Source organism: Phyllobates terribilis, unplaced genomic scaffold (genome assembly GCF_046119375.1).
Source record: "Phyllobates terribilis strain yellow unplaced genomic scaffold, ASM4611937v1 Scaffold_1__5_contigs__length_1240528914, whole genome shotgun sequence".
In the NCBI taxonomy this organism is placed as follows: Eukaryota; Metazoa; Chordata; class Amphibia; order Anura; family Dendrobatidae; genus Phyllobates; species Phyllobates terribilis.
The window spans coordinates 355,860,321-355,885,889 of record NW_027362761.1 but is presented as its reverse complement, the minus strand read 5'-3'; the positions used below and the strand labels follow the sequence as shown (position 1 = coordinate 355,885,889).

Here is a 25,569-nt window from a genome sequence, read left to right as displayed (position 1 = left end):
TTAAAAGGTGCCAAAAGTGCATGTGTTCCTTATAATTCCACAAGTATTCTTAAATCCGGAATAGATTCAAAGCTGTTCTTTCAGGCGAGTCCAGCAGTGCCTAATTATGTGGGAGCTTTCGACAGAAACAGGGTCCCATGGCCTTTTAGAGTAAGAGCAAAATTTTAAAACTGCTAAATAAATTTCCATAATTCGAGTCATGTTTGGATGTTATCTTTTAAACAATGACCCTTTCAGTCCATTTTCAAAGCAGATGAACAGGACACTACTGGAATTAGGAATGTTTTATGATAAGAGGCTTTTCTATCTTTTAGAGCTGGTCACAGTCCAAACTCTATGGTTCAAAACTTTTTTTCTGCTTTACATTAATGATTTCTGTAATATACAGTATATAGCAATGTTACAGACTCCATTTGCTTTCTATAATACATCTCTTTAAAGGGAATCTGTCACCCCCTAGGATGCTTTTAATTTACTACTATGGGCATACAGGTGATAGAATTGTTAAAATAGTCCTACCTGTATGCCTCATAGCTGCTGTCTTGTTGTTGAGAAATTGTCTTTTACTCTTGTATGTTAATGATGTCTTCCAGGCTTCGAGGAGTGCGGTGCCTGGAAGAAAACTCCTGCCTCAGTTGTTCATTTGGGTACCACCCCCCTCCCATCAGCATCACAATGCCATGTGACGTGTACTGTTGCCCCCCCCCGGAATCTCGAGCCTGCGCCCTGCAATGGTGCGATTATACTTACCTTTTACGCCCTTCTATAGGCATTGGCTTCATTGTTCTTTTGTGCAGGTGAGTCACTGCTACTTCAGTCTTCCAGGCTACGGGGTGCTACTGAAGTAGTAGTGACTCGCCTGGGCCTGTACAGAAGAACAGTGAAGCCAATGCCCATAGAAGGGCAGAAAAGGTAAGTATAATCGCGCCATTGCAGGGCCAAGGCGCAGGATTCTGACATCACAGCTGCATGTCTCATGGCACTGTGATGCTGATGGGACAGGGGTGGTATGCAAATGAACACTGGAGGCAGAGTTTTCTGCATGGAAAACCTCATTAACATACAAAAGTAAAAGACAATTTCTCAACAACAAGACAGCAGCTATGAGGCATACAGGTAGGACTATTTTAACAATTCTATCACCTGTATGCCCATATTAATAAGTTAAAAGTGTCCCAGGGGGTGACAGATTCCCTTTAAATTGGGTGTAAACAAAATTAAAGATTTTGTTAGGCACTTAAAGGAGTTTTCCCATGAACAAAAGTTGATTTTAATCAATAGATGTTGGAATACTAATTTTCAAAATTGGATGTGTTTAAATAAAATGCTCCTGTGCTGAGATAATCTTATAAATGTTCCCCTGCTGTGTACTGTGTAATGGTTGTGTCTGACCGTACAGGGACATAGTCTGATCATACCACATCTCCTGGGGGGGGGGAGCAATAGAGTACACAGACATTACAGTACGGGATCGCAGGTGAGTCTTTCTTTGTGGTAATACATTTTTAAACAATGTTTTACTTCAGAGAAAGAATCATCTGTGATCCCGTACTGTAATGTTTGTGTACTCTTTTGCTCCCCACCCCTACCCAGGAGTTGTGGTATGATCAGACCATGTTCCTGCATGGTCAGACACAGCCATTACACAGTACACAGCAGGGGCACATTTATAAGATTATCTCAGCACAGGAACATTTTATTTAAACATCCAATTGTGGAAGTTATTATTATTCCAAGATCTATTGATTAAAATGAACTTTTGTTCGTGGGACAACTCCTTTAAGTTTTAATTTTTTCTAGCATAAGCCATTGATTATGGAGACATTTCACATTGCTGGTCTAAAAAAATTGATATAAACTATATTTTAATTTAGACATCACTATAAAGGTTTGTGTATATATATATATATATATATATATACAAATATATATATACATATATACACAGTACAGACCAAAAGTTTGGACACACCTTCTCATTTAAAGATTTTTCTGTATTTTCATGACTATGTTAACAAAGCAAAAGGTGGCTACTTTGAAGAACCTAGAATATAAGACATATTTTCAGTTGTTTCACACTTTTTTGTGAAGTATATAATTCCACATGTGTTAATTCATAGTTTTGATGCCTTCAGTGTGAATGTACAATTTTCATAGTCATGAAAATACAGAAAAATCTTTAAATGAGAAGGTGTGTCCAAACTTTTGGTCTATATATATATATATATATATATATACACACACACTGCTCAAAAAAATAAAGGGAACACTTAAACAATAGAATATAACTCCAAGTGAATCAAACTTCTGTGAAATCAAACTGTCCACTTAGGAAGCAACACTGATTGACAATCAATTTCACATGCTGTTGTGCAAATGGAATAGACAATAGATGGAAATTATTGGCAACTATCAAGACACACTCAATAAAGGAGTGGTTCTGCAGGTGGGGACCACAGACCACATCTCAGTACCAATGCTTTCTGGCTGATGTTTTGGTCACTTTTGAATGTTGGTTGTGCTTTCACACTCGTGGTAGCATGAGACGGACTCTACAACCCACAGACGTTGCTCAGGTAGTGCAGCTCATCCAGGATGGCACATCAATGCAAGCTGTGGCAAGAAGGTTTGCTGTGTCTGTCAGCGTAGTGTCCAGAGGCTGGCGGTGCTACCAGGAGACAGGCCAGTACACCAGGAGATGTGGAGGGGGCCGTAGGAGGGCAACAGCCAAGCAGCAGGACCGCTACCTCCGTCTTTTTGCAAGGAGGAACAGGAGGAGCACTGCCAGAGCCCTGCAAAATGACCTCCAGCAGGCCACAAATGTGCATGTGTCTGCACAAACGGTAAGAAACTGACTCCATGAGGGTGGTATGAGGGCACGACGTCCACAGATGGGGGTTGTGCTCACAGCCCAACACCGTGCAGGATGCTTGGCATTTGCCACAGAACACCAGGATTGGCAAAGTTGCAACTGGCGCCCTGTGCTCTTCATAGATGAAAGCAGGTTCACACTGAGCACATGTGACAGACGTGACAGAGTCTGGAGACGCCGCGGAGAGCGATCTGCTGCCTGCAACATCCTTCAGCATGACCGGTTTGGCAGTGGGTCAGTAATGGTGTGGGGTGGCATTTCTTTGGAGGGCCGCCCAGCCCTCCATGTTCTCGCCAGAGGTAGCCTGACTGCCATTAGGTTCCGAGATGAGATCCTTAGACCCCGTGTGAGACCATATGCTGGGGCGGTTGGCCTTAGGTTCCTCCTAATGCAGGACAATGCCATACCTTATGTGGCTGCAGTGTGTCAGCAGTTCCTGCAAGATGAAAGCATTGAAGCTATGGACTGGCCCGCCCGTTCCCCAGACCTGAATTCCAATTAAGCACATCTGGGACATCATGTCTCGCTCCATCCACCAATGTCACGTTGCACCACAGACTGTCCAGGAGTTGTCGGATGCTTTAGTCCAGGTCTGGGAGGAGATCCCACAGGAGACCATCCGCAACCTCCTCAGGAGCATGCCCAGGCGTTGTAGGGAGGTCATACAGGCAAGTGGAGGCCACACACAATACTGAGACTCAATTTGACTTGTTTTAAGGACATTACATCAAAGTTGGATCAGCCTGTAGTGTGTTTTTCCACTTTAATTTTGGGGGTGACTCCAAATCCAGGCCTCCATTGGTTAATAAATTTGATTTCCATTGATGATTTTTGTGTGATTTTGTTTTCAGCACATTCAACTTTGTACAGAACAAAGTATTCAATGAGAATATTTCATTCATTCAGATCTAGGATGTGTTATTTGAGTGTTCCCTTTATACACTGCTCAAAAAAAATAAAGGGAACACTTAAACAATAGAATATAACTCCAAGTAAATCAAACTTCTGTGAAATCAAACTGTCCACTTAGGAAGCAACACTGATTGACAATCAATTTCACATGCTGTTGTGCAAATGGAATAGACAATAGCTGGAAATTATTGGCAATTATCAAGACACCCTCAATAAAGGAGTGGTTCTGCAGGTGGGGACCACAGACCACATCTCAGTACCAGTGCTTTCTGGCTGATGTTTTGATCACTTTTGAATGTTGGTTGTGCTTTCACACTCGTGGTAGCATGAGACGGACTCTACAACCCACAGAAGTTGCTCAGGTAGTGCAGCTCATCCAAGATGGCACATCAATGTGAGCTGTGGCAAGAAGGTTTGCTGTGTCTGTCAGCGCAATGTCCAGAGGCTGGAGGCGCTACCAGGAGACAGGCCAGTACACCAGGAGACGTGGAGGGGGCCGTAGGAGGGCAACAACCCAGCAGCAGGACCGCTACCACTGCCTTTGTGCAAGGAGGAATAGGAGGAGCACTGCCAGAGCCCTGCAAAATGACCTCCAGCAGGCCACAAATGTGCATGTGTGTGCACAAACGGTTAGAAACTGACTCCATGAGGGTGGTATGAGGGCCCGACGTCCACAGATGAGGGTTGTGCTCACATCCCAACACCGTGCAGGACGCTTGGCATTTGAAACAAAACACCAGGGTTGGCAAAGTCGCCACTGGCGCCCTGTACTCTTCTCAGAGGAAAGCAGGTTCACACTGAGCACATGTGACAGACATGACAGAGTCTGGAGACGCCGTGGAGTGCGATCTGCTGCCTGAAACATCCTTCAGCATGACCGGTTTGGCAGTGGGTCAGTAATGGTGTGGGGTGGCATTTGTTTGAGGGCCGCACAGCCCTCCATGTGCTCGCCAGAGGTAGCCTGACTGCCATTAGGTACCGAGATGAGATCCTCAGACCCCTTGTGAGACCATATGCTGGTGCGGTTGGCCCTGGGTTCCTCCTAATGCAGGACAATGCCAGACCTCATGTGGCTGGAGTGTGTCTGCAGTTCCTGCAAGATGAAGGCATTGAAGCTATGGACTGGCCCGTCTGTTAGTCAGACCTGAATCCGATTGAGCACATCTGGAACATCATGTCTCGCTCCATCCACCAACGTCACGTTGCACCACAGACTGTCCAGGAGTTGGTGGATGCTTTAGTCCAGGTCTGGGAGGAGATCCCACAGGAGACCATCCGCAACCTCATCAGGAGCATGCCCAGGCGTTGTAGGGAGGTCATACAGGCACATGGAGGCCACACACAATACTGAGCCTCGTTTTGACTAGTTTTAAGGACATTACATCAAAGTTGGATCAGGCTGTAGTGTGTTTTTCCACTTTAATTTTGTGTGTGACTCCAAATCCAGGCCTCTATTGGTTAATAAATTTGATTTCCATTGATGATTTTTGTGTGATTTTGTTGTCAGCACATTCAACTTTGTAAAGAACAAAGTATTCAATGAAAATATTTCCTTCATTCAGAACTAGGATGTGTTATTTGAGTGTTCCCTTTATTTTTTTGAGCAGTGTGTATATATATATATATATATATATATATATATATATATATATATATATATATATATATATATATATATACAGTACAGACCAAAAGTTTGGACACACCTTCTCATTTAAAGATTTTTCTGTATTTTCATGACTTTACAAATTGTACATTCACACTGAAGGCATCAAAACTATGAATTACCACATGTGGAATTATATACTTTACAAAAACGCGTGAAACATCTGAAAATATGTCCTATATTCTAGGTTCTTCAAAGTAGCCACCTTTTGCTTTGATGACTGCTTTACACACTCTTGGCATTCTCTTGATGAGCTTCAAGAGGTAGTCACCGGAAATGGTTTTCACTTCATAGGTGTGCCCTGTCAGGTTTAATAAGTGGTGGATACACAGCTGATAGTCCTACTGAATAGACTGTTAGAATTTGTATTATGGCAAGAAAAAAGCAGCTAAGTAAAGAAAAACGAGTGGCCATCATTACTTTAAGAAATGAAGGTCAGTCAGTCCGAAAAATTGGGAAAACTTTGAAAGTGTTCCCAAGTGCAGTTGCAAAAACCATCAAGCACTACAAAGAAACTGGCTCACATGAGGACCGCCCCAGGAAAGGAAGGCCAAGAGTCACCTCTGCTTCTGAGGATAAGTTTATCCGAGTCACCAGCCTCAGAAATCGCAGGCTAACAGCAGCTCAGATTAGAGACCAGGTCAATGCCACACAGATTTCTAGCAGCAGACACATCTCTACAACAACTGTTAAGAGTAGACTTTGTGCAGCAAGCCTTCATGGTAAAATAGCTGCTAGGAAACCACTGCTAAGGACAGGCAACAAGCAGAAGAGACTTGTTTGGGCTAAAGAACACAAGGAATGGACATTAGACCAGTGGAAATCTGTGCTTTGGTCTGAGGAGTCCAAATTTGAGATCTTTGGTTCCAACCACCGTGTCTTTGTGCGACGCAGAAAAGGTGAACGGATGGACTCTACATGCCTGGTTCCCACCGTGAAGCATGGAGGAGGAGGTGTGATAGTGTGGGGGTGCTTTACTGGTGACACTGTTGGGGATTTATTCAAAATTGAAGGCATACTGAACCAGCATGACTACCACAGCATCTTGCAGCGGCATGCTATTCCATCCGGTTTACGTTTAGTTGGACCATCATTTATTTTTCAACAGGACAATGACCCCAAACACACCTCCAGGCTGTGTAAGGGCTATTTGACCAAGAAGGAGTGTGATGGGGTGCTACGCCAGATGACCTAGCCTCCACAGTCACCAGACCTGAACCTAATCGAGACGGTTTGGGGTGAGCTGGACCGCAGAGTGAAGGCAAAAGGGCCAACAAGTGCTAAGCATCTCTGGGAACTTCAAGATTGTTGGAAGACCATTTCCGGTGACTACCTCTTGAAGCTCATCAAGAGAATGCCAAGAGTGTGCAAAGCAGTCATCAAAGCAAAAGGTGGCTACTTTGAAGAACCTAGAATATAAGACATATTTTCAGTTGTTTCACACTTTTTTGTTAAGTATATAATTCCACATGTGTTAATTCATAGTTTTGATGCCTTCAGTGTGAATGTACAATTTTCATAGCCATGAAAATACAGAAAAATCTATAAATGAGAAGGTGTGTCCAAACTTTTGGTCTGTACTGTATATATATATATATATATATATATATATATATATATATATATATATATATATATATATATATATATATATACACACACATACATAAACGCATGAAAAGCTGGACTATATGATAATTAAAGCAGCAAATAACCAATTTGTGCTGTTAGCTTCCCCTTAGTAAAACCATCTCCATAGGATACATCATGCATTTTGACATTCTTTTAGGCACGGTGCATGCAGAGCAGATGGATGTAAAAATACAGTAACTTCACAGTAAAGTTATTTCAATGTGATCTACAGCATGCAATGTAACTGGATGTGAGGACAGATTCATGCAGGACAAGAGAACGTTATTGCTGATTAGAAAGTATCTGAAGACATTAAGCAATTCTGCAAACTGGCACATTCATTCATAACATGCAGTAACTACAGCTATCGCAAGAATCTCTAAGAAGCAAAGCATTAAGACATTTGTAAACACAAAAAGAATATGTGGGGGGGGATCAATCTACATATAGGAGCATGCTTACAACCATATGGATTAGCATATGTTTGTTCTTTAAACAAAAAAAAAACACAATTAGCAGAGAGAGAAAAGGAAGCTGATGCACTGAGCTGGGGTATCACACATACCCAAAGCAGCCCTCACAACTTTACAGCATAGGGAGAATGCTGGAGTTTAATATATAACATCTAGACTAAGCAGGTTATAGCAGAAGCATGCGAGCACAATGGATGCCAAGCCGGGAATTTCTTGGGTCACCTGTAATAAGAAAACACCCACCCATCATGTTCAGCTAATCAGCAGCTCCTTAAAGGGAACCTACCAGCTGTCCTAGCCCCTCTAAACTGACACTGTGTTTGTATTGCAACCTTTCCCTTTTCTAACTAGCCCCTTTTTGTAGTTCAGCGAATGCAAAATTAATATAAAATCAACTTTGAAGAAGTGCTCGCGCTAATAAAACTAGCGGTTGACTAGTCAGGTGGGTGTTGATTACCCCAGACAAATTTTAACTCTAATCACAAAAACATGCCTCTGTGGTGGTAAGAGTCAAGATTTGCAAAAAGTAACGTCACCGCTGGCTCCTTGCATATATCCTGCAGGTGCCTCATGTTCTCATGATGAATGCGTAATGAAGCCGGATTTACATTTTCGGCTTTTTTGGTGCACTGCGCATGCCTAGGGAGGCAGCAATGATGTGGAAATCCATCAGCTGTGAGATTTACAATGAGCTGGTGGTGACATCGCTCTTGCAAATCATGTCGCTCATGCCTGCAGGGGCATGATCAGAGGGAGGATTAGTCCAGGGTAATCAACACACCGCCAACTAGTCAACCACCAATTTGCATGTCACGAGTGAAGCTTCAAAGTTAATTTTATATGAATTCAGCAATTGCTAAGCCCGAAAAAGGGGCTTATTAGAATGCAGGGAAAGGTTGCTATACATACATGGTGGTGGTGTAGTGGAAGCTAGAGCAGCTGTCAGGTTCCCTTTAAATGTCAAGTCTCTGGATACTTGAAAATAGCAGCTGCAATGCTCTGACACCTCATACAATTATTACTTAAATTTTATGAAAGCAAATGGGTAGATTAATATTAAAAAGTCTCCAAATGTTGACAGTTCTCGTGTCACAGCATTGATTGTATTTCTGATGTCTTGTAATAAGTGGCTTTTTTTTGTGACTGAAACTTTACAATGATATCCTTCTGGACAGGGCTGATCATTCTAATACCACTACTGAAACAATCAATATAGTTATGTTTTATAATCTACAGGGCTACAAGTGCTATGGAATATTAGATCACACTTGTTAGGCAACAAGGCACTTACTGTTGGCTATGTTTGAAGCCGTGTAACTGTCGGCCATTCCAGAAACCTGACTTGCAATGCTGATTTCACTTGCTCTTCTGTACCCCCTGAAGTGGGGAGCAGTTATGGGGGAGGAAGGGGAGGCATTTTCCACGAAGACTGCACCATGAAACTGAACAACATCCGCTATGAAACCGAAAAAACAAAACAGGAGAACAAGGAGAAAAACAAACAAAACAAAACAAAAGTGAAATTAAAAATCTAGACCCAAACAGGACAAGAAAACAAGAAGGCATTAGGAGGGATGAAGATGCAACATCTCAGATGTGAACGTATTAAAGCATTCAGAAACATAAAAAAAAGATGTATTAATTGTCAAACCAAGACAAGCAAATGAAATATACACCTGGAGTTTATTTCATTCCAAAACTTTCAGGAAGGGAAAATGCAAATGCCTAAAAACCTAAACATTTGCGTCAAAGCTGGGATTTAAAAAAATGAATAAATAATAATTTGATGCAGCACAAACCCTTTAGCTAATGACATATATTTATATACATATATATGTACATGATATAAGGTATTTATATGGACACATACACAAAGACTTGTCTATGTACACATATATACATATATAAACGTATGCATTTACATATGCATTCAGAAGGAATAATGGGAGAATATCATAGGTAGGACTGAAATTAAAAAATACAAAGGAAACTTAGAGGTAACTTACTTCAGACTGAAAAATAGGGGGAGTACGGTACATCAGTTTCATATGGTCTTTTAATTCTTCCTCAATACATTTTTTAACATCATTGACCTCTATTTTTGAAATGTTAATAATGCAAAGATTTTGTAAAATAAAATGTTTATCCTCGGGCCAGAGAGGCACATTATTAGTTGTTATATGTGTTGGCAGCTATTCATAGCACTAAAAATCTAGGCTTTACCCTCTACCATGCAACATGTAGTTTGACAATGATATACAGGTTATAGTAAAGATACAGCTAGAATCTACTTTAATAATCTTCCCCTTCCCCCTCCACTCCAATTAAGTAGAATTAGAAAAAAGGGCTTCCTCCAACCGAGAAACAGCACCCCTTTAGTCCATTGCATGTGTCTGGTATGCAGCTCGGCACATTTCTCAATACTGGCTTTACACTTGTCAGTTCTTTAAATCTATGGGGAGAAAGGAATTATTTTGATTAAAAGGAACCGATCACCTTCAGAAACACTATTTACCTGTAGATATAAAATAGTCTGCAGATAAATAGCATTTAATCATGCATTGATGCTTTACTGGAACAGTGGCCCCAGGGAGAAAATGAAGTTATATTCTCCATTCAGCGGTACGCTTCCAGACTTTGGAGCCTTTAAAGTCACCACTCACTATACAGTCAGTGCTCTGTAATCATTAGCTAGCACATTGATTAACAGTCTGCTCTGCACCCATACACTGCACACACAGCTGCAGGAAAGGCTGTCAAGCAACGTGCCAGGGAGGGATTACAGCTGCACTCACTCTTTACTAAGTAACAGCTGCAGGAAGAATATAACTTCATTTTCTCCCTGTAGCTGCTGCTCTAATAAGCCAGCCAGGCATGATTTACATGCCTGTAGATTACCAATATTTCTACAGGTAAACACCATTTCTGGAGGTGACAGGTTACCACTCATGAATAGAATTGTTGCAACAAGATCCTATATCCCATTCATAACCTACCATCACTATCTTGTATCTGACCATGAAATTATTATTCCATATACCGAATAGACTTAAAGGGAACCTGTCACCAGGTTTTCTCCATATAAACTAAAAGCACCACCTTTAATCCTTCCCACACACCACTCTGACAATCTTTGTATAAGACTCCTACAGATTGTCAGGAATTCTGTTGCCTTCTACAGTTTGACCACTAGTGGCCACTATTGTTCACTTTAATTATTGTGCTGCAGTTTCACTCCTTAACACTGGAGGCTACTGTTGTGTTGTACAATTGCCCTTTTCCAAGATGGCGTATTCTGAATCTATGTAATCCATCTTGTTTCCTGTTTGGGCCTACTTAAAGCCACATGGATCTCTCACTCATTGCTTGAGTATTGTGTCTAGCTGTTAGCTTAGCTTCTGTCTCCAGCTCTTGAACATTCTTACCCAGACTGTTCTAATTTATATACGAACTGTCTTCCTACAACTCCTTGATATCTCCAACAACTTCTACTATCACTTGCTTTTCCTGCTTGTGCTCCTTCGGCCACTGGTTTCCAGCAGTACTACGCCAGTATCGTAACACCAATCCATGAAAACACCTTTTATAATTCTCACGCAACATATGCTAATTGGCACAGTCTGGTCCCATGCGTGTCTGATCGGCATGGTCTGATGACAGGTCTGTGCTTGGCACCTCCTCTCTCTGTGCAAAAATCTATTTCCGTCTTTATGGATGTAGACTACGGTTCCTATGTCATCCACACAGTGCTGCTCATCTCGAGTTTGTGCAGTGGAAGCACATATCTGCGCAGGCGAGCTTTGCTTTTCCCTCCTGAAGGGAGCAAAGTCCTGTAATGCACATATACCAGCGCCTGCTTCACTTCTGGGTCATCGGCTCCCTCAGGAGCTCAGAGTGAAACCTGCCTGTGCAGATCTGTGCTTCAACTGCGCAGTCTTGAGATTTTTCGAGCAGGGTGTATAACATTGCAAATGCTATCCACATCCACCAAGACAGGAGGACCAGCAATTTCTGAGAGAGAGGAGACACTGAGCGCAGACAAATTACACCATATAGCATATGATGTGGGAGATTTATAAAAGGTATTTTCAAGGTTCAGCAAATGAGTGGGGTGCTTATACACAAAGTGCTGGAGTCATGTGTAAGAGGCCTTAAAGGTGGGGCTTTTAGTTTGTGGGTAAAACTTGGTAACAGGTTCTCTTTAAGGATCGTCTGGTAAATATTTCTTTTTAATAGATTTCCCAAGATAACAAAAATGAGTATTCTTAAAAGGAAAATAAAAACAGCTGCCCATTGCCAGCAGATTCCAGCGCTCATTTTACCTTGGCCCTTCTGAAAAGGTTATCCGCAACCTCTTATGTAACAGCTTTTATAAGGCTCCCCCAATATTCCTTAAGCATGTTATATAAATGTGTGTTTGTTAATGATGCACACATACAATAAGCACAATAGAAATTGTGTTACATCTATACAATATCTGTACTAATTAACAGATCGATATTTCTGAAAGCTGTAGTGAAAAGCAATTTTACATCCAAGTGTAATGCCACCCTTACCATAGTGACAATAGGTTATGGAATGTCAGAGTTACAGAATAAAAGGTATAAAAGTGTACTAAAGGATGGTAATAAACATACAGTTTAAAGAAAAAGAATAATGAAGTTTATGAAATCATAAAATAATATTAATAAACAATTCTACAGGATAAATGCGCCATAGTTAAAATGCTGGGTACAAAACCTAACGTTTATTTTATGTGATTTAGACATAGCGCAGCGAATTATCTCATAGTTTCTTATACCCTATATAGTGCCTTACATGAAGGTAAATACAGTATCATTTTGCAAATAAAGACATAGACAAGATGAAAATACACAGAAAAGCATGCAAAGCATCCACAATTAATAATTATGAAAAATGGAATCACACACACACAATGTAACAATTATTGACACTGTTTTCTGAGCCAAAGCAAACAGTAGATCCCATAAGGAAGGAAAAGTATGAAATAAGACTAAAGACCCCCAGACAAAAATTAAAAACGTAACCACTTTGTGACCGTGCCATTTTCCCCCCTTCCTGAATAGGCATGTTTTTAAGTTTTTTGTACATGCGCTTTTAATAGTTCTTAAAAAATTTCTCATTTGGATATTCAAATGATTTTTGTCCATCTTTTTTTTGCGATACATTAGGCTTAATTTTTATGTCATGTTTATATTCCTTTTTTTTTGCTGATATAGGAAGAAAATGTACAGAAAATAGGAAATACTTGCATTTTTAATTTTTTTACACATTTTTTACGACCACAAGGGACCTCTAATAACAATTTAAATTGCATTCCCCTTTCCATATAAACTATTTTTATACATTGAACATATTTTTATTTATTCAAAGGAGGTGGGACTAGAAACAGTGATTCAGTCTGGCAGTATCTTTTTCAGTTTTCTTCTATTTTTTCTTTTTTTATATTTTAGTTTTTATTTTTTTAATTTATTTCACACACTGTACTTTTTATTTCTGATTTTCAGCCTCTTGCCCGCACAGCAGAGCTGACTGGGTCTCCTAGGACCCAGCAGTACCTGTTTCCTCATTATAGCCATTGATCACATGTTCACTGGGTCCAGAAGAGGAAGCAAAGTAAGTGCTACTGCTTCCTAACCTGTATACACAAGCGCTTATTTAGTGTTGTGTACACAGAGATGGAGAAAGTAATGATTTTGGTCTGTGGAAAGTCTAATAAAAGATCTTTTCTTGAATGATTATTCCCAGAAAGACCATTCGTTCTTGAACATATATGGCTAGGATGTACGACTATACCTTGCAATATGAACTAAAATGTGAATGGCTGCGTCGACATTATATTTGTTAAATGATTGTGCAACCAGCAATATAGTTTAATGTATGGGAGCCTTTAGACATAATTTCTGTTAAGTAGAAAAAAAAAGAAAACTGCATGTGTGATTCCAGCCTAATAGTTGTAGCATTCAATGAAGCAGAAAAATGGAAAACAGGAGGTTTAGAGCAGTGTAGAATTCACATGATGGCTTGAATTATTACAGTTTGTGAAATAACTTTTATAAACTAGGTATGTAAAAAAATCCACAGCTTTAAATCTGTATAGAAGGTAAAAACAACTATGCAGGTCACAGAGAACAAAAAATATGTACATGTCCTTATTGATTTGTCTTAATCTGAAAGCTTTATCCACACATAATATCAGTTTCATAATACAATTTAAATTGTATTATGTTCAGCACTTCAAATTATTAGCATTTCCTAGTATATGATCTACAGTAGTTGCATGACTTCGGATGATAATAATAATAATAAATAATAAGAATTTTATTTGTATAGTGCCAACATATTCCGCTGCACTTCACCATTAGTTTTTGTTTACAGATTTCAGCCTCATTCACACTTGTGCTTATATTTGAACCATACTGTGTAATGTACATCAAGTCAATATGTTCTACATAGGAGACGTATAAAACAACCTATTCCAAAAACAAGGCACAGAAAACAAAGTCACTATGGTGGCTTATAGTGTGGGAACATGCTTCACAATGTAGTCTGTGCGAGATGTCAATGTAATATACTGGAGGTACCAACAATTCCATAGTTATTCTTCACCGACCCCACAAAGACAGAATATGGAATTAATACACACAAGTATGAATGAGGCTTAAACAGGACCTTTCACTAGATTGAGCATATTAATCTGGCCACATCATGGAATAGTGGCTGTAGAGCAAAGTAAAATATAGTATTTACTTTTTAACTTCTCCTTCCCATTTCAGAAATATTAGCTTGTAGAGTTTAGGTTATAATTTATGTTATAGTTCAACTACGTGTTACCAGAGATTGGTCTCTTAGGGCACATACTTCTTACGCTGTATTAGGTTAACCAATCATAAGCAGGCATCATCGTATGGTAAAAAAATAACATGCCATCCTCTACTCACTGATCTCTGCAGCTACTGTGTAAAGATACAGCAGATCTGAGTTCTGTATCATTACAAACACTTCTAGATCTCATCTCACTGCAGGAAATGTGAGGAGAGGGTAAGAGCTGTCAGAACTGGGAGATCTGAAGTGTTTGTAATGATACATAACTCTGCTGCATCCCTACACAGTAGTTGTAGAGATAAGCAAGGAGGGTATGCCCTTTTTTTCACCAGCATGATGGCTCCTGGTTATGATTGGTCAACCTCATGTAGGGGAAGAAGTACACGCCCCATAGACAAATCTCTGGTAACACCCAATTAAACTATTAACAAATTGTAACCTAAACTTTACAAGATAATATCTTCGCAATGGAAAGGAGAAATTACAAAATAAAATCTACATTTTACTCAGCTCTGGAGCCACTATTCCATGATGTGGCCAAATTAACATGCACAAACTGGTGAAAGGTCCTTTTTAAAATGTATCTGAACTGTAAAGTTTAGCTACAGACAGTTTAAAGAGAAGTCTCATAAAGATAATCCCTTTTTAAACATTAGCAGCACTTACATCTCCGATCCTGCTAACACCAGCGAAATTTGCGCTTGCCAAATTATTTCCACTATAGCAAAATTATTAATAAAGCCGTGTATACTTATTGGTTAAAGCTTTTTATACTAATCATAGTGATAGAGAAACTTTCAGCTAAGACAGCATTCAATAGAGAACCATGGTGCAGAGGATAAAAACAATAGGAGGGGAGGATACACACACTCAGCACAAGTGGCAGATTTACTGGAAGTGTCTTGGCAGCTTAGGACAGGAACAGGGATACTGGTTTCCATGACGCCATCTTGACGCTGGAGAGCAACCGCTGGGCTGCCTTCCATGAGAAGGTTGGGGTTGTTCTGTACAGCCTCGACTGAATGAAGATGAGAGGGAAACAAAAATAAAACAAGACAAAACGCTACAAACATGTAACCAGACAATGTAACAAACAACATACATTCTACACACTTTTGAAAAAAAAAAAAAAAAATTCCCCTTGTTATATTACAACTGATAAGACTTATTATTTTGGGTCAGAATGTATATCGAAACACCTCCAATTTATATAATCAGCTCTCTTGAAGTAAACTTTTGCTTAACATTCCATTAACATTATCATCACTGGCTTAAAAAAATAGAATATATTTGAATCTTTTTTTGTTTTACCGTTCTCATTTTTTTCCAGCTTGTTCTTACTGTGCAACGTGAATCAAATATGCTTCTATGTAGAAACCATCAAAAAGCTAACGATTATTGCTGCAAGATCTGATTAATTACATTAGAATTGTTTCTCTACTTAAGGCCTCAAAACACATTAAAGTTGTCCGAACGTGCCGAAACCAGCCCATCGTCTACTGGGCATTGGGCTTCCTGACTCTTAGCGAATAGAGAAAGTCAGAAGAGAGAAAGAGAGGATTGTGTACACAGACGCCAACCTTTGGTTGGAGAAAAGTGTATATATGTAAGGAGGATCTTGGCAGAGATTGTAGTTGGCCAACAGTAGAGACAGCATTTTAGGAGCTGAACTAAGTGAATAAAGCACAATGTACTTATTGGCAGGTAGTTGCCATGCGATGATCTCTCCAGGCTCAGAGCGGGGAACGGACCGTTACTGCGAGCAAATCTGCTTGCTGTGCTGTCACAATGACAGAGCAACTCTTCTCTTCCGCTCTACTCTGTCGATAGGGTGCCACTGCCAATGCTATGTTAATTGACAATAGGCTCAGCCTAATGCAGCGGGGAGTCAGTCATCAATGTGAAGTCAGCAGTAACTCCACATTGACAGAGCAGAGCAGAAGAGAAGAAGCTGCTCTGTCACCGAAAAAAAAGAGATTAGCCTGCTCCTGCTGGAACGGTCTTTGAACGTTCTGAGCCGGGAGAGATCGTCGCAAGGCGGGTACAGGCATGCAGTTAGAAACTACCTGTTGATAAGGGTTTAGCTCTATAACATAAATGAAAAAAAAAATCCAGGGCAACCGCTTTAAAAAAAGAGTTTTTCAAGTATAAATCAATTCAGGTAATGCTCCTTCTTTGGGCAGATTTTTGATGAGTTTTTCTTTTCCTGAAGACTTTACTGAATCAGGCTTGAAACATTTTTTATCCTTTGTATGGTATTTTTTTTTAAGCCTTTTGATTGCACCGAATCATTGAATAAATGAACAGCAGAGTGATTTTTTTTAATGCAATTGAATAGGATGAGTCTTTTATGTTTGTTTGTTTGTTTTTTCAAAGTGATTTTTCAGGGTTTTTTTGGAGCTGACACACTCCAAAAAACTCAGTGTGCTCCTAACTATCCAACTCAATGAACACACTATACAGAAGCCCTTGAAAAGTGTTTCTTATTACAGTGATAGTAAAAAGAAATATTTTAAAATGTGGAGACATTCTTGTAGTAATGCACGGGTCGTCTTTGAACAACTGAATTATTGGAACAACAGATTTTGAGGAAAAAAACATTTATATAACCTGTGAAATGCGTGGGAAGACTAGTGTACACTTTGAACATTATTTACACTTTCAGAACATTTTTTTAAATTATGCCACTGCAAGCAAATGATAAAGTATCTTTGCAAAAAGTCTTAATAAAGAATGACCTATTGATTTGTTTATATAGTTCCAATGCATCTTCAAGGTATTAGACAAACTAACCCTGTATAGTCTGATTGTACTGTCAAGCTTTCTTCCAACATTTCCCCAGTTTTTGGTAACCTACTAATTTTAAGTTAGCATAAAGTTAGGAAGGTATGACTGCAAGATACGATTATACAGGAATTGATTGCTGTCCATTATTATGGATATCAGTAGGTTGGCATGGAGCTGTAGACCAAAAACAATAGGATATAAATAAAGACCTATTAGAAAGAAGCTTCATTATTGATGGGCAGCACACTCCTTTATTATTCTTGCACAGAGGGTGAAATAAGTATTGAACATGTCAACGATTTTCTAAAGGTGCTATTGACATGAAATTCTCATGAGATGTTGGTAACAACCCATCCAATTCACACAGGCAAAGAATTCAAACCATAGATGTCCATAAATTAAGTTATGTGTAATAATAAGAAATGACACAGGGAAAAAGTATTGAACACATGAAGAAAGGGAGGTGCAAAAAGCCATGGAAAGTCATAACACCAGTTGAAATCTATCAGTAATTAGAAAGCAATCCTGCCACTTAGTGAAAAATACTATCAGATGGTTCAACTGATGGCCTATAAAAAGATGTATCATCATCAAGGTGCCACACAAGAAACATCTCATGATGAGTAAAATCAGTGAGCTGTCTCAAGACCTTTGCAACCTTATAGTTGCAAAACATACTGATGGCATTGGTTATAGAAGAATTTCTAAGGAACCAGCCACCTCAGAGGCCTAACTTTGACAACCGTCAGTACATAACAGAATTAAAAATCCCCCAGATGCTGAGAAAGAAGCGAGAGGTAAACAACAAAGTTGCTTGTATTTACAAGCAATTTGCCATTTTACCCATTTAATAAAATAAGACAACCCTTCTAACATTAATACTCAAAATAATAGTGTTTACAACAATGATGAGTCCGAGATCACTTTAATATTCAAAACACCAGCACTTTGAAAAAGCACTAAAGAGGCAACATCAAATGGTTAAGTACTACCGGCTAACAATACAACTATAGAAAACTAGAGATCCTCTCACTTCAATAAAGCACTGCAGAGTACTGTGACGATATGTTATTTGTACAAATTCATATTTATTCCTCATTTATATTGGTATACATTGGTGGAACTTGAATCTTGTAAGCCCTAATGCAAAATCTCCAACAGGTCCCTCAACAATCGGGGGTCTGTCAAAAAATTTGTGTGTTCATCTAGGCCAAAGAGACATTTTGGGCCCCCTGGTCTCCAGGGCAGAAGTGCAACTGCAACCATTGCACCTACTCTATAATTATGACCTATTAGTAAGTCATTAATAGAACAGAGAGAAGGCCAGCTATTTAAAGTCTTTGACAGGTACATAATCAATACCACGATCTATACATTTTATTATAATTGTGATGTTTTTGAAAATGGGGTTATATTCCAGAGAAACTAATTTCTTTCAGGAAACTGCCGAAAAGGTCAGAACAGCAGATGGGAATCAGTATTTAAAGTACAAAACAAGTACTGGAATGCATACATACATACAGTGGCAGTGTTTGCCCCCTTCCTGATTTCTTACTCTTTTGCATGTTTGTCACACTTAAATGTTTCAGATCAAAAAACAAATTTAAATATTAGACAAAGAAAACACAAGTAAACACAAAATGCAGTTTTTAAATGAAGGTCTTTATTATTAACAGGAAATAGAAATCCAAACCTACAGCACCTTGTGTGAAAAAGTGATTGCCCCTCTCTCCTTAAAACATAAATTAACTGTGGTTTATCACATCTTTGGGAAGCGGAGTTCAATTTCCCTAGCCATCACACAGGCCTGATTACTGCACACCTGTTCTCAACCAAGATATCACATAAATAGGACCTACCTGACAAAGTGAAGAAGACCAAAAGATCCTCAAAAGCTAGACATCATGCTGTGATCCAAAGAAATTCAGGAACAAATGAGAAAGTAATTGAGATCTATCAGTCTGGAAAAGGTTATAAAGCCATTTCTAAAGCTTTGGGACTCCAGCGAACCACAGTGAGAGCCATTATTCACAAAGCCACAGAGGTGGCTGGCTGACCAAAATTACCCCAAGAGCACAGCGACGACTCATCCAAGAGGTCATAAAAGACTCCACAACAACATCCAAACAAGTGCAGACCTTACTTGCCTCAGTTAAGGTCAGTGTTCATGACTCCACCATAAGAAAGAGACTGGGCAAAAATGGCATGCATGGCAGAATTCCTCGACGAAAACAACTGTTGAGCAAAAAGAACATAAAGGCTCATCTCAGTTTTGCCAGAAAACATCTTAATGATCGCCAATACTTTTGGGAGACTACTCTGAGTACTGATGAGATAGAAGTTGAACTTTTTGGAAGGTTTATGTCTCATTACATCTGGTGTGGAAGTAACACAGCATTTCAGAAAAGGAACATCATACCAACAGCAAAATATGGTGGTGGCAGTGTGAAGGTCTGGGGATGTTTTTCGCTTCAGGACCTGGAAGACTTGCTATGGTAAATGGAACCATGAATTCTGCTGTCTATCAAAAAATCCTGAAGGAGAATGTTCGGCCATCTGTTCGGGACCTCAAACTGAAGCGCACTTGGGTTATGCAGCAGGACAATGATCCAAAACACATCAGCAAGGCAAAACTCTGAATGGCTTAAGAAAAACAAAATTAAGCCCTTGCAGTGGTCTAGTCAAAGTCCTGACTTTAATCCGATTGATATGCTGTGGCATGATCTTAAAAAGGCGGTTTATGCTTGGAAACCCTCCAATGTGGCAGAATGACAACAGTTTTGCAAAGATGAAAGGGCCAAAATTCCTCCAGAGCGTTGTAAAAGACTCATTGCCAGTTATCGCAAATGCTTGATTGTAGTTGTTGCTGCTAAGGGTGGCCCAACCAGTTATTAGGTTTAGGGGGCAATCACTTTTTCACACAGGGCCCTGTAGGTTTGGATTTAATTTTCCCTTAATAATAAAGACCTTCATTTGAAAACTGCATTTTGCGTTTACTTGTGTTATCTTTGTCTAATATTTAAATTTTTTTGTGATCTGAAACACTTAAGTGTCACAAACATGCAAAGAATAAGAAATCAGGAAGGGGGCAAACACTTTTTCACACTACTGTACATCAGTAGGAATGGCTTGCCCAGTTAATATAGTGGAGTGGAATGTTAGGGGGTTGGGTGAAACAGTAAAAAGGTGTGAGGTATTTTCCTGGCTGAGGCAGTACCAGCCTGGCATAGTTTGCCTATTAGAAACACACATGACTAATGACAGACTATATTTAATGGAAAAAACGTGGGTGGGCAGTGAATTCCATTCGGTATTCTCCACGCATAGAATAGACACAAATGTTTATATGTCAGTCGACAACAATTTATGTAGAAGGATTATGCAACATACATAATACTAGGATTATTATTGTAGCACAGTATTCCCCCCCCATATTCTTTGGAGGTCCTAAAAATAATACTCTCTTGTTTAAGTGAATTCCCAGAGCTTTCCATAGTTTTGATGGGAGACTTCAACTCCAGACCAACATCCTTATATTGTCTATTGTCTGAGTCGGGAATGTTTGATACATGGCGTCTATGTCATCCAGGAATAAGGCAATATTCTTGCTACTCACACCGGTCATTATCATGAATAGATCTGGCTGTTGGAAATGAATGTATTTTAGCTCATGTTAAATCTATACAATTTCTAGCCAGAAACATCTCAGACCATTCACCGCTGCTATTACACCTACAATTGGGAAAGGAATACTCTCTGAGAAGGTTTCTCTGGCACTTACACCCTCATTGGTTGCAAGTTATTAGAGGATCTCTTTCAACTAATATACTAGAATATTTTCATATAAATGCGGTAACAGCTAGGGAAAAATATAGTATGAGATGCCATGAAGGTGTATATAAGGGGAATCTGCATACAGGAGACCAACAAAATTAAATCTAAAACACAGGAAAAATCCCTGGAGTTGCAGCATGAGGTAACGTTGCGGGAAGCAACCTATATAGAAAATAAATCTGATGAAAATAGGCAACAGTGGGAACTGGCACAAAAAGTTTTGGCAAACCACCTTTTAACAATAACGTCTCAGAAGAGTATGTTCACCAAACAAAAGTATTTTACTGAGGAGGAGAGTGTGGGACACCTATTGGCATCCATAGTCAAGGCACAAGAAGGATCCTCGCATATAGCCAGGTTAATATCGCCTGAAGGGAATGTAATTACTGACACATCTGATATTATACCCACGCTATATCTTTACTATAGTGGTCTGTACGCCTCTAAATCTACGTTGCAAGAGGAGGACATCTTTTCCCATTTCAATAATATAAACTGTCAGCAGTTTCTAGCTCATTATTAGATCATCCGTTAGCTGAGGAAGAGCTGGAGGAGGCAGTGATTAAACTACAGAATGAAAAAGCCCCAGGATCTGATGGTCTTCCTGGGGAATTCTATAAACAGTATAGCGAGATTTTACTACCAAAATTATTGGCAGTTTGTGAGGAGGCCGAATCAGCAGGGAGTTTACCTGCTTCCATGAACGAAGTATTCATTTATTCATATTACTGAAGCCAGGGAAAGACCCCGATTACCCAGATTCAGACCGACCAATATCCTTACTCCCCGTAGATGTTAAAATGTTAGCTGGCCAACAGGTTAAACAAATTAATAAGTGAAGTGGTCCATGAAGACCAAACAGGATTCATGCCTAAGAAGTCCACTGCCGTCAATCTAAGGTGTTTATTTCTTAACATGTAATTGTGCAACGCAGATACAGGACATAGAGCAATAATGTCCCTCGATGCCGCAAAAGCCTTCGACAGTGTCGAGTGGAGATATCTCTGGGAGGTAGTAAATAAAATGGAGTTTGGTCACAGTTTCATAAATTAGGTAAAATTACTCTATAGATCACTGACCAACAGACTGAGCTATCAAGTCCTTTCTCGTTGGGGAGAGGAACGAGGCAAGGATTCCCGCTTTCACCCTTTCTCTTTGCTTTGGCAATAGTGCCGCTGGCATGCAAACTCAGGGATTCAAGGGATTTTGTAGGTTTTAAATGTAATAATAGAGTAGAAAAAGTGAGCCTCTAAGCTAATGACATGTTACTTTATGTAGAGGATGTAGAATCATCTATTGCCCCGATAATGATGGATATAACAAAGTTTGAACAACAGTCAGGCCTAAAAATCAATTGGGAAAAATCATCCTTGTTACCATTGGAACCAGCTCCCAGAAAGTGCAACTGATTCCGAAGGTGCAGATCCTAGATAAGTTCAAGTATCTTGGTGTGGTGGGTAGTCGGAATCCAAGAGACTATTTAGTACTTAAGATAAACCCACTATTAGATAGATTACGGTTCAAAATAAACATGTGGTGCTAATTACATCTATCAGTAATATTTAGGGGGAACCTTATTAAAATGATCTTCATGCCACAACTGCTCTACCTATTACATAATTCCCTGTGCTGGATTTCACCTCCCATTTTCCACAAAATTCAGACCCTATTTAGGGAACTAATCTGGCGAAAACGGAGTGCAAGAATTAAACTGATAATGCTCCAGAGGGGAAAGTTCGAGGGAGGGTTGGCAATACCGCATCTATGGGTCTATTTTATAGTGTCCAAGATCCATCATTTCCATGGTTGAGAGAAGAGAGAAAGTATGAGCAAGATAGGGTGCCTTGTTTTACGAGACAAAAAATGGTCATCACCCCTACACGCATTGGAAGTGAACATGGGACCTGGAGATAGACAAGATAAACAAACATTGGCACTGATGCACAAGGTTTGGGACAGGGGAAAGAAATTATTGGGAATCTCTGGTTGCTCCAAATTTACCCCAATATGGCACAATCCTCAACTAGGGGAGTTTGACAAATTGAATGGCTTTGAAGGTTGGGAAGAGAGAGAGGAATACAAATTCTTGAGCATTTAATACAAAATGGAGTATTTAAAAGCTTTATTATGTTTCAACAGAGGTTTGGCTTCCTCATAGTCTCTTCTGCCGATATCTTCGACTTAAGCAAGCGTATCAGATCCAGTTTATTGCAGATGTACCGATTATACAAAAGGATCATATATTAGACTTAATTGCTTCTGCAAAATATACGAATGGTCAATCAACAGCTTTTACAGTCCCGCTTTAAAGAACACCCACTAGCAGTCAGGTCTAATGGGAGGCAGATTTAGGACCAATTTCTGAAGAGCAATGGAAAGAGGTGGTGGAACTTACTCCTAGACTATACCCCTGTGAATCACATAGGGTTTCACAAATCTACCTTATTCATAGGGTATACTGAACGCCGAGTTTTCTCTGCAGAATTGGGGTTCGCCCAAATGCAGACTACCCTAGATGTGGATTAGAAGATGATAATATAATGCACATGTTCTGGGAATGTAACAGGCTGGGTCAATACTGGAAGGACATATTATCTCTTATAAGGAGGGTATTTGGGGTGCATATTCAAACAGATTCTAAAACCTGTATATTGGGATACTTGGGTTACTCAGTAGAACTGAAATCTCCATTAGCTATTGGTCTATCACGACTGCTGTATATACGCAAACTACTAGCGCTACACTGGCTGGATGCCCAGCCTCTATCAATTAACATGTTAATGGAGGAGGGTGGGGGGTTAGTTTCTGTTCCTTGGAAAACTGAATAAAAGTTCAGTATATATAGAAAATTAAATTAGTTATGAATGAGCTATAGATATATTATAATTCTGAACAACATGCAAAGATAGATATTTCAATGCTCATGTGATTCCTGTAACAATATTGTATGTTTATTTTGTTTTCTCAATAAAAAAAGGTCTGATTTAAAAAAAAAAATGCATAAAAGGGGCCAATATATACCAATTATGTTGTTCACTATGTGCACAGTTGTACGCCAGTGAGGAGCTTAATGCAGACACTAACTAAAGCTCATCCTTTGTAAACTTTATGTCAAACATATCTTAATATGTATGAATTGTACAGTATTATCTTACCCAGGAGGGCTGAGTTACCATCCCCTAAAGGAAACCTCTGATACCGAGGGACATTGAATGGAGGCATCAGGTGGAACTTCTTCTCTAAAAGTGGTTCAATGCGCGATGCAGATGGATCAGCTGGATGGAATAGGTTGTAAACTTGCTGGCAACCAGGCCTAAGCTGGAAAACTGTCAGTAAAAACAAGAACACATTATATAAAGATAGTATGGATACAAAGTCTCACGTGAAATACATTCTTAAGCGATGTTCTAAGTTTTTGAAGATACAGCTTTGGCTTTGTCGGCATCTTCAGATATTGTACAATACTACGCTGTACAAATTACGAAAGGTGGCTTTAAATGCTCAGATTTTCTCTTACTGTAGGAAAATGCAAGCACAAGTCTCCATGGATGCTACTCAAAAACAATATTCTCAGTTAGGAAGTTCGCTATACAGTGGGGAAAATAAGTATTTGACACACTGCCGATTTTGCAAGTTTTCCCACCTACAAAGAATGGAGTGGTCTGTAATTTTTATCGTAGGTACACTTCAACTGTGAGAGACCAAATCTAAAAATAAAAACCAGAAAATCACATTGTATGATTTTCAAATAATTAAATTTAATTTTATAGCATGAAATAAGTATGTGATCACCTACCAACCAGCAAGAAATTCTGGCTCTCACAGACCTCTTAGTTTTTCTTTAAGAAGCCCTCCTACTCTGCACTCATTACCTGTATTAATTGCACCTGTTTGAACTCGTTTTCAGTATAAAACACCTGTCCACACACTCAATCAATTACACTCCAACTTCTCCACCATGGCCAAGACCAAAGAGCTGTCTAAGGACACCAAGGACAAAATTGTAGACCTGCACAAAGCTGGGATGGGCTACAGAATAATAGGCAAGCAGCTTGGTGAGAAGGCAACAACTGTTGGCACAATTATTAGAAAATGGAAGAAACACAAGATGACTGTCAATCTTCCTTGGTCTAGGGCTCCATGCAAGATCTCGCCTCGTGGGTTAAGGATGATTCTGAGAAAGGTCAGGAATCAGACAAGAACTACACGGGACGACCTGGTCAATGACCTGAAGAGAGTTGTGACCACAGTCTCAAACATTACTGCTAGTAAAACACTAAGCCGTCATGGATTAAAATCCTGCAGGGCATGCAAGGTCCCCCTTCTCAAGCCACCAAATATCCAGGCCCATTTGAAGTTCGCCAATGACCATCTGGATGATCCAGAGGAGGCATGGGAGAGAGTCATGTGGTCAAATGAGACCAAAATAGAACTTTTTGGTATCAATTCAATTTGGCCAACAACCTCCTTTCCTCAGTAAGAGCACTGAAGATGGGTCATGGCTGGGTCTTCCAGCATGACAATGACACGAAACACACAGTATGGGC

The 25,569-nt window shown here is 39.6% G+C and overlaps 1 protein-coding gene across 11 annotated transcripts in view; it reads right to left on the bottom strand.

The window, feature by feature from the left end:
- The window catches only part of PITPNM2 (phosphatidylinositol transfer protein membrane associated 2), a 398,693-nt gene that overhangs the window by 34,866 nt on the left and 338,258 nt on the right, over window positions 1-25,569 (bottom strand). For 7 of the 11 annotated variants that reach the window (XM_073676202.1, XM_073676201.1, XM_073676209.1 and 4 more), the window contains 3 exons: window positions 24,178-24,348; window positions 15,270-15,419; window positions 8,847-9,011 (listed from right to left, as the gene is read on the bottom strand). In XM_073676202.1, coding sequence (XP_073532303.1) covers window positions 8,847-9,011; window positions 15,270-15,419; window positions 24,178-24,348 — 486 coding nt within the window. The remainder of the gene's footprint in view (window positions 1-8,846; window positions 9,012-15,269; window positions 15,420-24,177; window positions 24,349-25,569) is intronic. The other 4 variants (XM_073676208.1, XM_073676210.1, XM_073676207.1 and 1 more) reach the window with 3 other exon arrangements.